This window comes from Malaya genurostris, chromosome 1 (genome assembly GCF_030247185.1).
Source record: "Malaya genurostris strain Urasoe2022 chromosome 1, Malgen_1.1, whole genome shotgun sequence".
NCBI classification, from domain to species: Eukaryota; Metazoa; Arthropoda; class Insecta; order Diptera; family Culicidae; genus Malaya; species Malaya genurostris.
In genome coordinates, this window is record NC_080570.1 from 95361116 (window position 1) to 95374665 (window position 13550).

Sequence of the window (13550 nt, forward strand, 5' to 3'; positions counted from 1 at the left end):
TCCAAAAGCTTCAATGCATTGTTATTCACTATTTTGTCAGATTTTACAAAACCGTGTTGCGTCAGATTGTTTTTTAATGATATCAATGATTGAATGAAGAAGTTTGGGTAACATATCTTCAAAATATAATTCAGATTTGTCTCAATAATATGAAGTTTACCTAACACAAATCTTCGTTCTAATTTTTACCATATGTAAGCTATCGCTTATCAACGAATTGCATACAAACCGTCTAAAATTAGGCGAATACAAACGCACCAACCGTCATCTCATATTCAAGGCGACTATTCAAATGGTGACACAACTAGCAGCAATATCAATGCCAATAGTAACAAAAATACTAGTCTACAACAGACAACGCACTCTACGTTGCACAATCAGCCACATGCTCGTCATACAGAGCTGGTGTCACATGGAGGCTCGTCAACGCAAATCGCTCAGCCTGATTCACACGGTAAGCACCTCAGAATTTATAGTTCGGCATTTAATTATAGTTTTTGAGTGTGTGTGTATGTGTGTACTGTAAGGTTTCGGTTTTACTACTCTGCATACTATTACTATCGCATCAATCTTCTCATAATCTCACAAATCGATTTCCATCCATCATTCGTAATCACTTTTCACATGGCTCCGCTTATTTCCACATGTGCTACACGAAAATGACCAACAAGATAAAGTTAAATATTTCAACAACGTGTGTGACGCGAAAGTTAACTCATTTTCATTTTTGCCGCGGGTCGCAAAGGAGGCCAACCACATCATCAGCAGCAACTACAGCATCAACCACTGACTCAGGGTCACTTCCATCAGATGAGGTTAGCAGGCAAGATAAGATCATCATATCGATAGCTAAACGAGGCAAACAGATTTGACGCTACTGAAATATTAATTGACGATGCCAAGTTACGCACATTTCACATATTCATATCACATCTGTTTGTTTCGAGAATTAACGTCCACGGCAAAAATTGTACCATTGTACGAGAGAAACAAAATGCTTGTTCAGGGAAATGTTAACGTGCCTGTTGATTGATGTTAATATTTGTCTATCGTTGAGCAACTTAGTTGCATAATAAATACTCATGAATTCGACACGCTCGTATCGAAGTATACATGTATGCATTAGAGATCACATTATTTAAAGCTTACCTCGCTACGCGTACATTATTGCTTTATTTCCACTAGCATTTCTTAACGTATATTTTGGATTTTTTTGCTTAAATCATTTCTTTATTTTGCAATCTTTTAAAATGAGCGTTGAAATTTCTTTCGTTCCATTTTATTTTTATTTCATTGTGGAAAGTGGTTACACTGTAGTTGTTTAGGAATTGACATCTTATTATTCTTTTGGCTTTGGTTTCACTTGTCCTAATGCAATATGGCTGTGATTCTTCGGTAACTTGTAGCTTTTTCTAAGCGAACCTTTAACATAATCATTCTAACATAATGAATACCTTAAAAAAGTGTGTTTGATGTAACGAGAAATTGATTTTTGCATGTTTCTTAATTTTGATTTCCATTTTTGGAAACAGTAAATAGGCATATGAACAACTGAAGACAAAATTCGGATAAGTGTATCTTAGTTTTGAAAGCCTGGATAAGTATTAATGAATGTCTGAACCGGATAACATTAGAATATTTAGAACAAAAATAAGACATGGATTTTAAAGTGCAAAAATTATTTAACATAACATTTAACATCTGTTTTTCCCATTCAAAGTTTCTTTCAATGCGGGACAGGCATGATGCGATTGGTTGTCACGGCAGTTGACTTAGTTTCTAGTCCAGTATTTGCACTCTATGTTTTTATCCGGAAGTAGAAATACACCAAAACCTCAATTTACGCCGTGCAGCTTTCGGCGTCAAAAAATATGAATAGATCCATAGATATCTGTATCATACAAATTTCCAACAATCTGTTTGTACAGATTTGTTTTTAATGTTTGTTTAAGGCAACCGTTTCTACCTATTTTTCAAAACAGTTTTGTATTATTTCTCATCTTGAACTGATTAAAAAAAGACCGGCCTTCGCGAAAATCCGTATTCATTTGGTATTTAAACATTATGGTTTGGAAGTGAACATCAACACTGTTTGATATCGATTGACGACGAATAATCCTTCCGTGCACCAAATATTCAGCAAGAAGTATTTGAAGGATGTTTTTTTTTAAAGTGTCGAAACTTATTTTTTCTAAGTAAAACGCACAAATATTTAAATTTTGACTCAAGATTTGGTTTCATTTGAAAAATCAACTCGTGACAATTAGTTTTTGAATATGACTTCGAGCATATGGCCTCCTTGGCTCTTCTGTGGTGGCTCCAAACACCAGCGTGAATTCTACTCCAAACAGTGCACTTTTCTGTATAAGAGTGTTTTGAGAACTTCGAGAGGATTATTTTCGCTATACAGGGTCCGGCACTCGAAGTGTAACCAATTAAAAAGACCATAAATTCAGTTTGGAAAATTACTTTTACTTGATTCAAAGTACAAAATGTGTAAAAATAATACAAAATTCAGAATCAATTCACTTTTGCTCGATATGACCACCTTTTGCCTTGACTATGGCCTTGAGACGGTCAAAAAACGAATCGCAAGCTGCCGAATGTGACTTGCAGGTATTTAGGCCCACTCGCGGACAATAACTTTTTTCAGCGCCTCGAGACTGGTGTATCTTTTAGTTCGGACTTTGCTCTCCAAAATGGCCCAAAGAGAATAATCCATTGGATTCGCATCTGGTGAATTCGAGAGCCATTGTGTGGACGTGATGAAGTTCGGAACGTTGTTTTTCAGCCATTCTTGGTTCACTCGAGCTTTGTGAGACAGTGCCGAGTCCTGCTGAAACGTCCATGGTCTGCCACCGAAATGTTTGTCTGCCCACGGCTTCAAAGCAACCTCCAGAATACTTTCCCGATAATATGTCGTATTTACCTTGACGCCAGGCTCGATGAAAACGATTGGAGAGCGCCCATCTGCGGTTACAGCGGCCCAAACAATTATCTGTTGCGGGTGCTGCCTCCTGGTGGCCAATCGATGACTCAAATTCTCGTATGAACGGTCGGTCAAGTAAACCCTATCGTTTTGAGAGTTTACGAATTGCTCAATTGGAAAAATTTTCTCGTTAGAAAATACAATGTTCGGAAATTGACCGCTTTCGGCCAAACGAAGCAACTCCTTCGCTCTCTAAAGTCAAGATTTTTTTTTCGCGTTCACTTTTGGCAAAATGCTTTCTTGCGCTTGTGAACAATACAACTCCGAACTGTCATTTAGCAAATTTCTAGAGAGCTGATGCCCGTGCGTCAGCTGCGCGAGCGGTCTGAAGTTGGTTACACTTCGAGTGCCGGACCCTGTAAAAACGGCAGTTTTGTTTGTTAACAAACAATTCCAAAAAGCCTAGATGCGGTTCACAAACTAAGTTACACCCCTCCGATTTTTGCATTCAATCGTTAATATATCGTTTATGTAGTGGTGCGAAATCAATGAAGAAGAAGTAGATAGATTGCAACTACGCAAGGTGTGGCAACTCATAATAAGAAATATTTTTTGAGGAAATACATGTTGAATGTCAGTAGTAGGTTTAAGATACTCTATTCCAAGTAGTTGCCTGCGAAAGATATGCATCTTTTGAAGCGATCCAGTCGTGAAGCCATTTTCTTACATCTACATAACGAGTGAAGCTTGAGACATCGATTGAAATAAATGATAGTCGGATGGGACCAAGTCTAGGGAGTTTTGCGAATAATTTGCGAATTATTTCACTCTAGTCAAATTCTGTAACGTTTATGTGGTCTTCACCAAATATGACTCCTACCTTTATAATAGTATGAAGAAATTCTCAACTGTGACGTGAACGGAAAAATTCACGGAAAGACCGATATCAGCATTTTGGCGAAAAAATTAGTTGATTTTCTGATTTTAGTTAGTTATTTTTTGAGACAACTAAAAAAATCTTACTTTTGCTAATTTAGATTTTTTAATTCTAATTCCCTTAATAATAATAATAAAATATTTGTTGAAAAGGCTATTTTTTAGTTGAATTCACCAATTAAACGTGCTGTCATTTCTTAGCTAAGGCACACTTCATATCCATTCAACTATTCTTTTAGTTGAATTAGAGAAATAAAACGTTGTTTTCAACCAACATAAATGGTTGAATTTGTTTCTGCCATTTGCAGCTATATGGCGCTCTGTCACCGAAATAACGTTAACACCGTAATGACTACTATCCACTAGATGGCACACTACTACCGAAAAATATTTCAGTCGCGGCTATCTTTTCTACATTGGCAGGTATAAATACAATGTTGTATTGGAGAAAAAGACGTAAACAAAAGATAAACTTCTTTTTGAAAATCGCTGTTTTCTTCATTCGACTTCGCGAAATCGACTCTCTCACTGAAAACTTTGAGCACTCGGAAAACAAATACCGAATACAAGTAGTACACCGGCGTGGCCCGGAAGGTTGAAAGATACAAAAAACATCATTTGACATGTACAATTAGAGTGCAACATTCGGAACTCACTTCACTGTTCCGCGTAAAAACATTATTACGCATAATCGCTTCAAATGCGCACCAATTCTGAATAAACACACTTACCACTAAGAGTTTACGTCATTTTTACAAATCGGTTTAGAAATTTATATATGGATATAGCATAACACATGCGAAAAACATCTAAACAATTTGCATGCAGTTTCAACAAGGAATCAGGAATCAGAACAAATTGGCTCAAATGGCACGTTCCCCTTAATATTTGGAGATTTGTGCCTTGCCATCAATTTGTTTTTAGCATCATTTTCCCGATGTATAAGAGGGAAGGACTGAAAGGAAATGGTAAGGGTTGGACTAGGAGGATGGGAAAAATTTACGACACGAAAACACATAAAAGCAGAAGTAAATTCTGCACCCCTAAGGGATGCTGAACAATCTGCTGAGGATCACATTTAGTGGAAGCAGAAGTAAATTCTGAACCTCTACGAGGTCCCGAACAGTCTGCTGTTAATAAAACCTCCAACCCCCGAGAGGATTTAGAGATATTACAAAAGCGACACCATTCTGCACTCCCGGAAGAATGCAGAACGACTCGCAGTATGTACGAGCAGAAGTAAATTCGGTACCCCCTAAAGGATGCCAAACAATCTGCTAAACCCTATTTAAGGTGTATACAGAAGGGATTCATTCACTCCAGGAAGAACGATGAACCCTTCTGACTATAGCTCCTTACCACATTGGGTGAGAAACGAGAGAATATCCTTCAATTTTAGCTCCGCATACACAGACTCAACCATGTATGGAGAACCAAAAACCCGGATACGTAGCTGCGTCAATGCGGGACAGTTACATATCAGATGATATGAAGTACCATAATCGCATTCACACAAATCACACGAATAATACTCAGCACGTTGAATAGTAGCCATGTGATAATTGAGTTTGCAATGTCCAATCAGAGCTCTGACCAGAATACTGCAATGATACTTGGAGAAATGCAGTAGACACTTTGACATTTTCAGATTTAAATCTGGTAGAAATGCTTTTGTCTGAGCGCAAGTTTGCATGCTGCGCCAGTAGCTGGCATGTTTGGGTGTAGCCCAAGAACGAATCTTGTGCTTTATCCAACTAGTTGAAAGTGATAAAGCTGGTTCAGGGCCAACGAAATCATTCGTTGCACCAGCTCTAGCCAACTCATCAGCCCATTCATTTCCAGTAATACCAGAATGGCCGGGTACCCATAAGAAGTAAACAGCATTTGAAATGCTGAGGTCTTCAATTTGAGTTCGACATGCGATCACTAGATTCGACCGAGAGTCATTCGAACTGAGTGATTTTAAGGCTGCCTGACTGTCGGAACAAAAATAAATTCGTTTACCACAGATTCTCTGCTGAACTGCCAATTGTACTCCACACAGAATCGCGTAGATTTCTGCTTGGAACACAGTACAGTATCTACCAAGTGAATGAGACTGTTCCAGCCTCATTTCACGACAGTAGACACCAGCACCAGCACGACCATTCAACAGAGAACCGTCCGTATAACAAACTGTGTGTTCATCAAGTTGTCGTTCCAGACAACCAGACAACCATTCCTCACGAAGAGGATAGCTCACATTGAATGTTTTGAAAGGAAAACTGCATGTGAGAGTTAGGTCACTAGGAGCGAGTAAATACTCATCCCACGTAACCATTTGAGACCACAAGCGAGTGTGGCTGGTAGCATAATCTAATGGGTTACTGTTCCAAAGTCCTGTAACCTTAAGACGGTATGCACAAGATAAAGCTTCTTGTTTTAGAAACACATGAAGTGGTTTAATGCACAGTAGCGCCTCTAGAGCAGCAGTAGGAGGTGTCGTGAATGCTCCTGTTATCGCCATTAGGACCATCCTTTGGAGATGATTTAGCTTTGACTGAACTGTCGCGACTTCTCCTTTCTGCCACCATACAAGACATCCATATGCTAAAATTGGTCTAACAATAGTTGTGTAGATCCAATGAATATATCTGGGTTTGAGTCCCCATGATTTTCCAAAAGCTCGTCTGCATTGGCCGAAAGCCATGCAAGCTCTTTTAATCCTGAAGTCAATGTGAGCAGACCAATTCAGTTTTGAGTCAAGAATAACATCGACGTATTTAACTTGATCGACCACAGTGACCTCTGAACCGAAGAACTGTAATGGACGAGACCCTGTGATTATCCTACGATGAGTGAAAAGCACCATTGATGTTTTGCCCGGATTTACAGATAATCCAACCTGACAACACCATTGTTCAACAGATCGCAGGGCTTGCTGCATTAAATCAAAGAGAGTGTTAATGCTTATACCGGTCATCAATATATGATAATCGTCGGCAAAACCATAAGTCAGAAATCCAAGGTTATTAAGTTTCCTTAACAAACCATCAGCGACTAGGTTCCATAAAAGTGGGGAAAGTACACCACCTTGAGGACACCCACAGACACTCAGCTTTCTAATCTCTGCTTGCCGAAGCGATGAACAAAGAAGTCGATTGTTAAGCATTGCGTGTATCCAATTTGTGATACTTGAAGGTATGCCATGACCACGGGCTGCTTCCAGAATTGAATTGAAAGACACGTTATCAAAGGCACCTTCAATATCTAGGAAAACTCCCAAGCAAAATTGTTTTTGCGAGAAAGCTTTTTCAATGTTGTACACAACATCATGTAACAGGGATGAACTCACTTCACTGTTCCGCGTGAAAACATTATTACGCACAATCGCTTCAAATGCGCACAAATTCCATTTTACGCGAAGAGTTTGCATCATTTTTACATATCGGTTTAGAAATTTATATATGGATATATCGTAACACAGGCGAAACACATCTAAACAATTTGCAAGCAGTTTCAAAAAGACTGTCCCTTTTAGCTTTTTAATGGATTGTTTTGTTTTGACACTCCTCATGAGTTTTTAACTAATAAACTTGTTAATAAAACCAATTTCATTTTTGTTTTCTTTGTGCTGTCCTTCAGTAAGGATGGTGATAGATAAATAGAAACAAATTTTCATATTTTAATAACAAAATTAGTTGTCAATGAAAATTTCGTGTTGGATTGAAATATTGCTGGTTTGTGTCCAGAATATTCGCCAACTAAACACATTCTCTAAAAATAAGAGTTTTTTTCAGCAAAGTAAATTCTCAATTTTAACTAATTTCATAGTTATTTTGGAAATTTTGTTGTTAAAATCAACTAATCAACAGTAGTGCGAATTAGGCGCAGAGCTAATTTCGGTCGTTCCGTGTATCAATTATTTTTCTGAAGACCATTTAACAGCTCTTGGATCATTGAATCAATGAAGCAGAAGACTATAATTATAGATTTTTATTTCTTACAAATGAAGTGAATTCGTAAAAGAAAAACTTTATTACATTTCTTTTGTGGGATTTGACCTTCTGTTTCAACAGACTTCGCAGCCTATTTATTTATAGCGTACAGAACCATTGCATGTCTGGTGCTGGCGAAAAATAGAAAAAAAGCTTTCTAACATTCAGAAAAAAGCACTTCCATCCTTTCTAAATGCTAAAAACCTAATGAAGTAATCTGAATTCTTTTAGTCTTACCTAATAATTCGAGCTGAAACAGAGCATTTAAAAGTTGTACATAATACACCTGTTTTGGTTTGTGTGTGTGTGTAACTATTCAAACACTTCAAATCTCGAATAAACCATCCATCCATAGTTTGTATACATGTTTCACACGTGATTCGTGAAACACGTCAACAAAATCGTTTTTATTTAATCTGACATACTAGAAAACCAGAGATGCCAGATCTGCAGATTTGTCTGTAAATCTGTTGCCGCGACCTTATTTTTTGCTCGCCAAATCAGTTTAGCGTATCATAATTTATAGAGAAATAAAGACATATGTGCTAACTGCAAATTTTTTCGGACTTTCGCAACTCTGCCGGAAGATATTTCAAATTGTTACCTGGCATCTCTGTAGACGACCTCTTTCATGCGATTAGTATCTTTTTAAAGTGAAGAAGTAACATGAAAAACTATACGTAGACACTCGGAAACTTTAAGTTTGTCATGAAAAATTGTCATTTAAACACTAGATGATAGTACATATCAAAAGTAATAAATTTTCTTGTAGATAATTTCCTCCTAGAAGTAGCCGTTCTCGAGATATTTAGATATGAAATTCAAAGTACTCAGATTTTTTTTACGCAGTTTTGGTTAGTTATACGCATTCGTGTATTTAATTTAGAATAATTGTTCTTGTAAGTAGATTTGTTAAAATGGTGCAATTGAACGGAATTATTAGAATTCCATGTCTAAATGTCTCGAGAACGGTTACTTCTAGCAAAAAAGGCCACTACGAGAAAATTTATTGTTCTTAAGCTGTAAAATCATTTTTCATCAAAAACATTTGAAATTCCGCAAAGGCATACAAATTGTTTGACTTCCTCCTTTTCAAAAAAGCACCTATCAAATTATTGTCAAATGTTGATTTTGATAATGAGTTTAGGTAGAAATTTTTTTTTCTATTCATTTTCCAATTTTTAAATATTAAATAAATTTTGTTCAGTGTATATTGCCGCATTTATTTCCTACAGCTTCTTTTTAGAGACCATTTTTTACCAGTCACGATTCGAAAAAAGTAAATGCAAAATTGCATTCGCCATTTTCGAATGTCCATATTGAGTTGAATTGGTCTTTCCATCCGTGCAAAATAAATACTTGGTTATACTAAAGTATTGTGCCAAGTTTCATTTTAATCGGAGTATAAAATTTGATGGCTTGTCACACTTTTCTGGAATTGATACATACATTTTGTGTCAATACCGAAGTATCTTAAAACACCTCGGTTTACGACCATATGGTTAAAATCTAAGCTGAATAAACGTATATAGTAATATATTTTTATGGTTCAACTATAATTATATGTTAACTCCAATATGTCCCCCAAAAAGTAGGATAATTTTGAATGTGAGTTGTAAACGATTTGTGGTACTTCCAAGTCTGATATTACGGGAGAGTTCATTAGGGAATGTTATGACTGTACATTGCAGGGCCAGCGAAACGTTTTAACGTTTTTTGCGTATTTGAGGACCGACCTTCTATTTTGATGTATTCCTCAAATATAATGGAGTTGTTATTCAAATACGACACAATATAGTTTTTTAGCGATTTTATTTATTATTTCGCGTTACTAGAAATTTTTCCTTTTATTATTATTTCTAATAATATTACTAATGTTTCCCGGTCGAAATTTCAAGTGGGAAATTAACACAAGTGGGTTCCACCGGCTCTGGTACATTGAAAGCAACTAGCAATTTCAATCAATCCCAATCAGAGGATTAGCAGCCAAGGGAAGTCACTCAAACTAAGGCTCAAGGTCTGCATCTCTTTAATGTAGCTTTTTCTGCACATTCAAATTGTCAGGATATTTCATGCTGCCAACAATCGTATTTAATTTATTTAAATTTGGCCGGAATATTCAAAAATTTAGTATACACAATATTATTTTCTATGCGCAACTGAATAACAAAAATGTATAAAACATAAATTATATTTTAAGCTAACATACAACAATCACACTGTTTTGCGATACCGTCATTTTAGTAGACTAGGTTCGACTGGTATAGTCGACTACATCTACACCAGCCTACCTCTCTATCCGCTCCTACGGTTTTTACCGGATGTCTTGTACTAGTCTATTATTATTCCCTCTATAAATGGCTGTGGAATGGCTCGCATCAAACTCTGAAAAATGATTAAAAAATTGTTGCATAACCCTGGGTCTAATACTTTCATGTGTCGTTTTTTAATCATATGAGAAAATTAATTACCTTAAAAGGTTATTTTTACAATAATCACGAACATTTCTCGTCTCGATTTTCCTAACATTATTCATTTAATAAACGTTTCGAATCTTGTGTTTATGTTCGGTGCTTGGAATTGTCAGTGGTGCGAGAGGCTTACCAAATCTCATCAAATTTGTTCATTTTGTTACTCACCATCGTATAGCGTGTTGTGGCACTAACCGATTTAATTCCTAAATAAAGTAGTTCAATAATGACGAGAAAAATCTAATATCCCGTATTAGACTCTACAACGCAAGTTTCGGCACAAGAAAATGCAGCTCCGTACCAAAGGGCGCTGGTTTCTCCCACCGCCGCAAAAAGTCCCGGGCCTACAAAGTCGTTCAACGTAGGTGAATTGGTCTGGGGAGCAGTTCGTGGTTTCCCAGCTTGGCCAGGCAAAGTGATAGAACCGGCGGATGATGGCCGTACGATCCCTGTCGATTGTGTATGGGTCCGTTGGTTTGGAGGTCGGCCGAATGCGGAAATGGTTGCCGTAAACGGACTGAAAAGCTTGTCTGAGGGCCTTGAAGCTCACCATCGAGCCCAGAAGGATGCTAGAAAGTGAGAAATATTTATTATTTAATAATGCAGGACTGTTTAAAAAAAAATGTTAGGTTATCTTTATGCACTAGGTTTTGGTGCTTGATGCTAGAATTCGCTATTTGTATTGTACATATTGTGCTAGTTGACAGATGTTTTCCTAAATTATATGAATAAAACTAATAACCTTTTCCTTTCTTAGGGGACGGAAACTAAATCCTCAGTTAGAACGTGCCATCCAGGAGGCGATGATGGAATTAGATCGTGCTGCGGATACTCCTTCGCCATCACCACATTCATTGTCTGTAGTTAACTCAAGAGATTCCATTGTTGCCACTCAGACTATCACCATAAAAGCTCCGCCTACGGGTAGTACAGCTTTACCCAGCAACTGTAACTCTATAGCACTACCTACAAATAAGCTTGCTAAACCTTGTCGAAGTGCTAAATCGAAACTCGTTAAAATTGCTCCCGCACCACCAGCCATTGTTGAAATGAGTAGTACGACTTCGACAAATATAAGTAGTTCAAATATACCCATAATAAACCGCACAAAAATGAAATGAAACCACACTACATTTCACCGAAAGCTCTATGTGTTCAAGCTTCCGAACATATGCGAACAGTAAAAGCTAAGCACAAAGTGCTGCCATCTACACATCACTTTTCATATATGCTAAAAATCAGTATCTTTTATAGCAACATGCACAGAGCATTGATAGAAATTAGACCTCGACCATGGTGGGTTGCCGGTAGTCCATGTATTGTTAGACTCGATGTCAGCGATGTTCATGTGATTATTCTCTAATCCCACTAATTGCATTTTCAACCAAAAAAAAAAGCGATAACCTGTATCCGTTTCCTACGTACTTTTATCAAATTATCGGTTTAGTCATCTAAACCGAATAAATTTTACATACACACCCAACAGACAATAAAAACGAATAAATATTGATTTATTCCCCAACAGTTTTCATTATCGAGACAAATCAAAGGACAGTTTTATCACAGTGTAATGTCAATGTTTTAACACTTGAACGTATATAGACATTAACCGATAACAGCCTATAAATGTTGAGTTAAAACGAGGGAGCAATCCCAACTATTAACTGCTGTATGAAATCATTAATACTTGTATGCATGAACGTGACATTATGTACTTCTTACGACCTAACAGTTTCAAGTTTTACACGATGGAATTTCAATCCTAATTTTTACAACATTAACGATCATGTCTTTTGTTTGTTTTAATTTAAACTGTTGGACCTCTAGATAAATTAGCAGTTGCATTCTAAGTAATTAGTTAAAAATTATAATTTTCGTTTTTTTTTCAAAAGTGATTTGAATTCATCTATTGCGGTGTATGAAGATCATAGATCGATCGATTTAAGTTGCTCAGGATCATTTCACTACTGTCACTTTTGCCATGTTGATACTTCTTATGGTGACGTGATGTTGATAATGCTTATGAAGGTGACGATGTAATTTAGAATAAGTGTTGTTAAAATAGTATTGATTCAGTTACAATTCTGCTGATGTAAAAAGATAAAGAAAATTGAGTATGTGTTATCTAAATTATTGAATTAGGTTTTAAGATAACGGAATAAGTGAATTAATGTACATTAGTATAGTGTTTTTTTTTCTCTGAGAATTAATTTGTTTTTTTTTTTTGCTTTCGTTTGTTGCCTAGGTAATAAGAATTCACGCTAGAAGTGGCTAGACATAACGGACTGAATGATCCATTATATTTTGTTTTCTTACTTTTTAAGTATCCTTGTATAAAGATTAAATTATTTATTGATTTTTTTAAAACATCAGTTAGGTTGACTAATAAAGTGTTGTTGAATAAAAGAAAAAAAAGGCATTCGCGTATATTCTTCGAATTATTCTTTTACGCAGGTCCATAAACAAAGCCTCCATTCCCGTAAGTATGGAATTTGACCTTGATTCGATAAATATATGGCGTGTGACAGATATGAAACTTATCTCCCGAGTAATCGGATCAGAGCTGCGAGCACCATTACTATCACTTTTCATTACTCCTCATAGAGTTCATTATGTTCAGCTTCCATTAGAACCCGGACAGATTCTAACCAGAATGGGATTTATGATCGCGAAGTGATGCTTTACCGCATGAATGACATACGCTGGGACTATACTCGTCACAAGTTGCTGAGCGAGTGTGAGATAATCGATCGGATAATTGAACAAAAGTATAAGAAGTACTATGACATTAAAACGCCTGCAACATCACGGTTGCTAAATTGGACAGATTCGGATTCGGTTCGAACATTCTTCGTTGGTCACAGTCATACCTCAGGAATCGTTGTTTGTCAATTTATCAACTTATTTATCAATTTATCAATGATCGCTTTTTAAGAGTTTCTAGCACCATCCGAAATTATACTGGGAACCGTAAAGGGAACTATCACCCTCATTCTTGTTTACGTCCGTATCCGCAATACGATGAACGGGTACTTTCGAACGAATACGAATAAGCCATTCTTGTTTTCACTCGAATGAATTCGAACGTGACACGTTTGCCACAAAATATTCAAATATCAGTAAACTTCTTAAAATAAATGCTAAGCCTTGATGTAATCAGTCCAATTCATGTGATTAACCATATGCGAAACGCTAGAATGTATGCCATTTTAGTTTCAAACGAAACGTGTATTCGAA

General features: G+C 36.6%; 1 protein-coding gene across 4 annotated transcripts in view; it reads left to right on the forward strand.

The window, feature by feature from the left end:
- Positions 1 to 12720, forward strand: part of LOC131425141 (methyl-CpG-binding domain protein 5) — a 71056-nt gene extending 58336 nt beyond the window's left edge. The window contains exons 7-9 of one of the 4 annotated variants that reach the window (XM_058586759.1): positions 200 to 454; positions 10571 to 10889; positions 11071 to 12720. In XM_058586759.1, the coding sequence (XP_058442742.1) occupies positions 200 to 454; positions 10571 to 10889; positions 11071 to 11434 (938 nt within the window). In that variant the 3' untranslated portion in view covers positions 11435 to 12720. Of the gene's footprint in view, positions 1 to 199; positions 455 to 745; positions 816 to 10570; positions 10890 to 11070 lie in introns of those variants that run through there. The other 3 variants (XM_058586760.1, XM_058586761.1, XM_058586762.1) reach the window with 3 other exon arrangements.
- Positions 12721 to 13550: the final 830 nt, after the last annotated feature.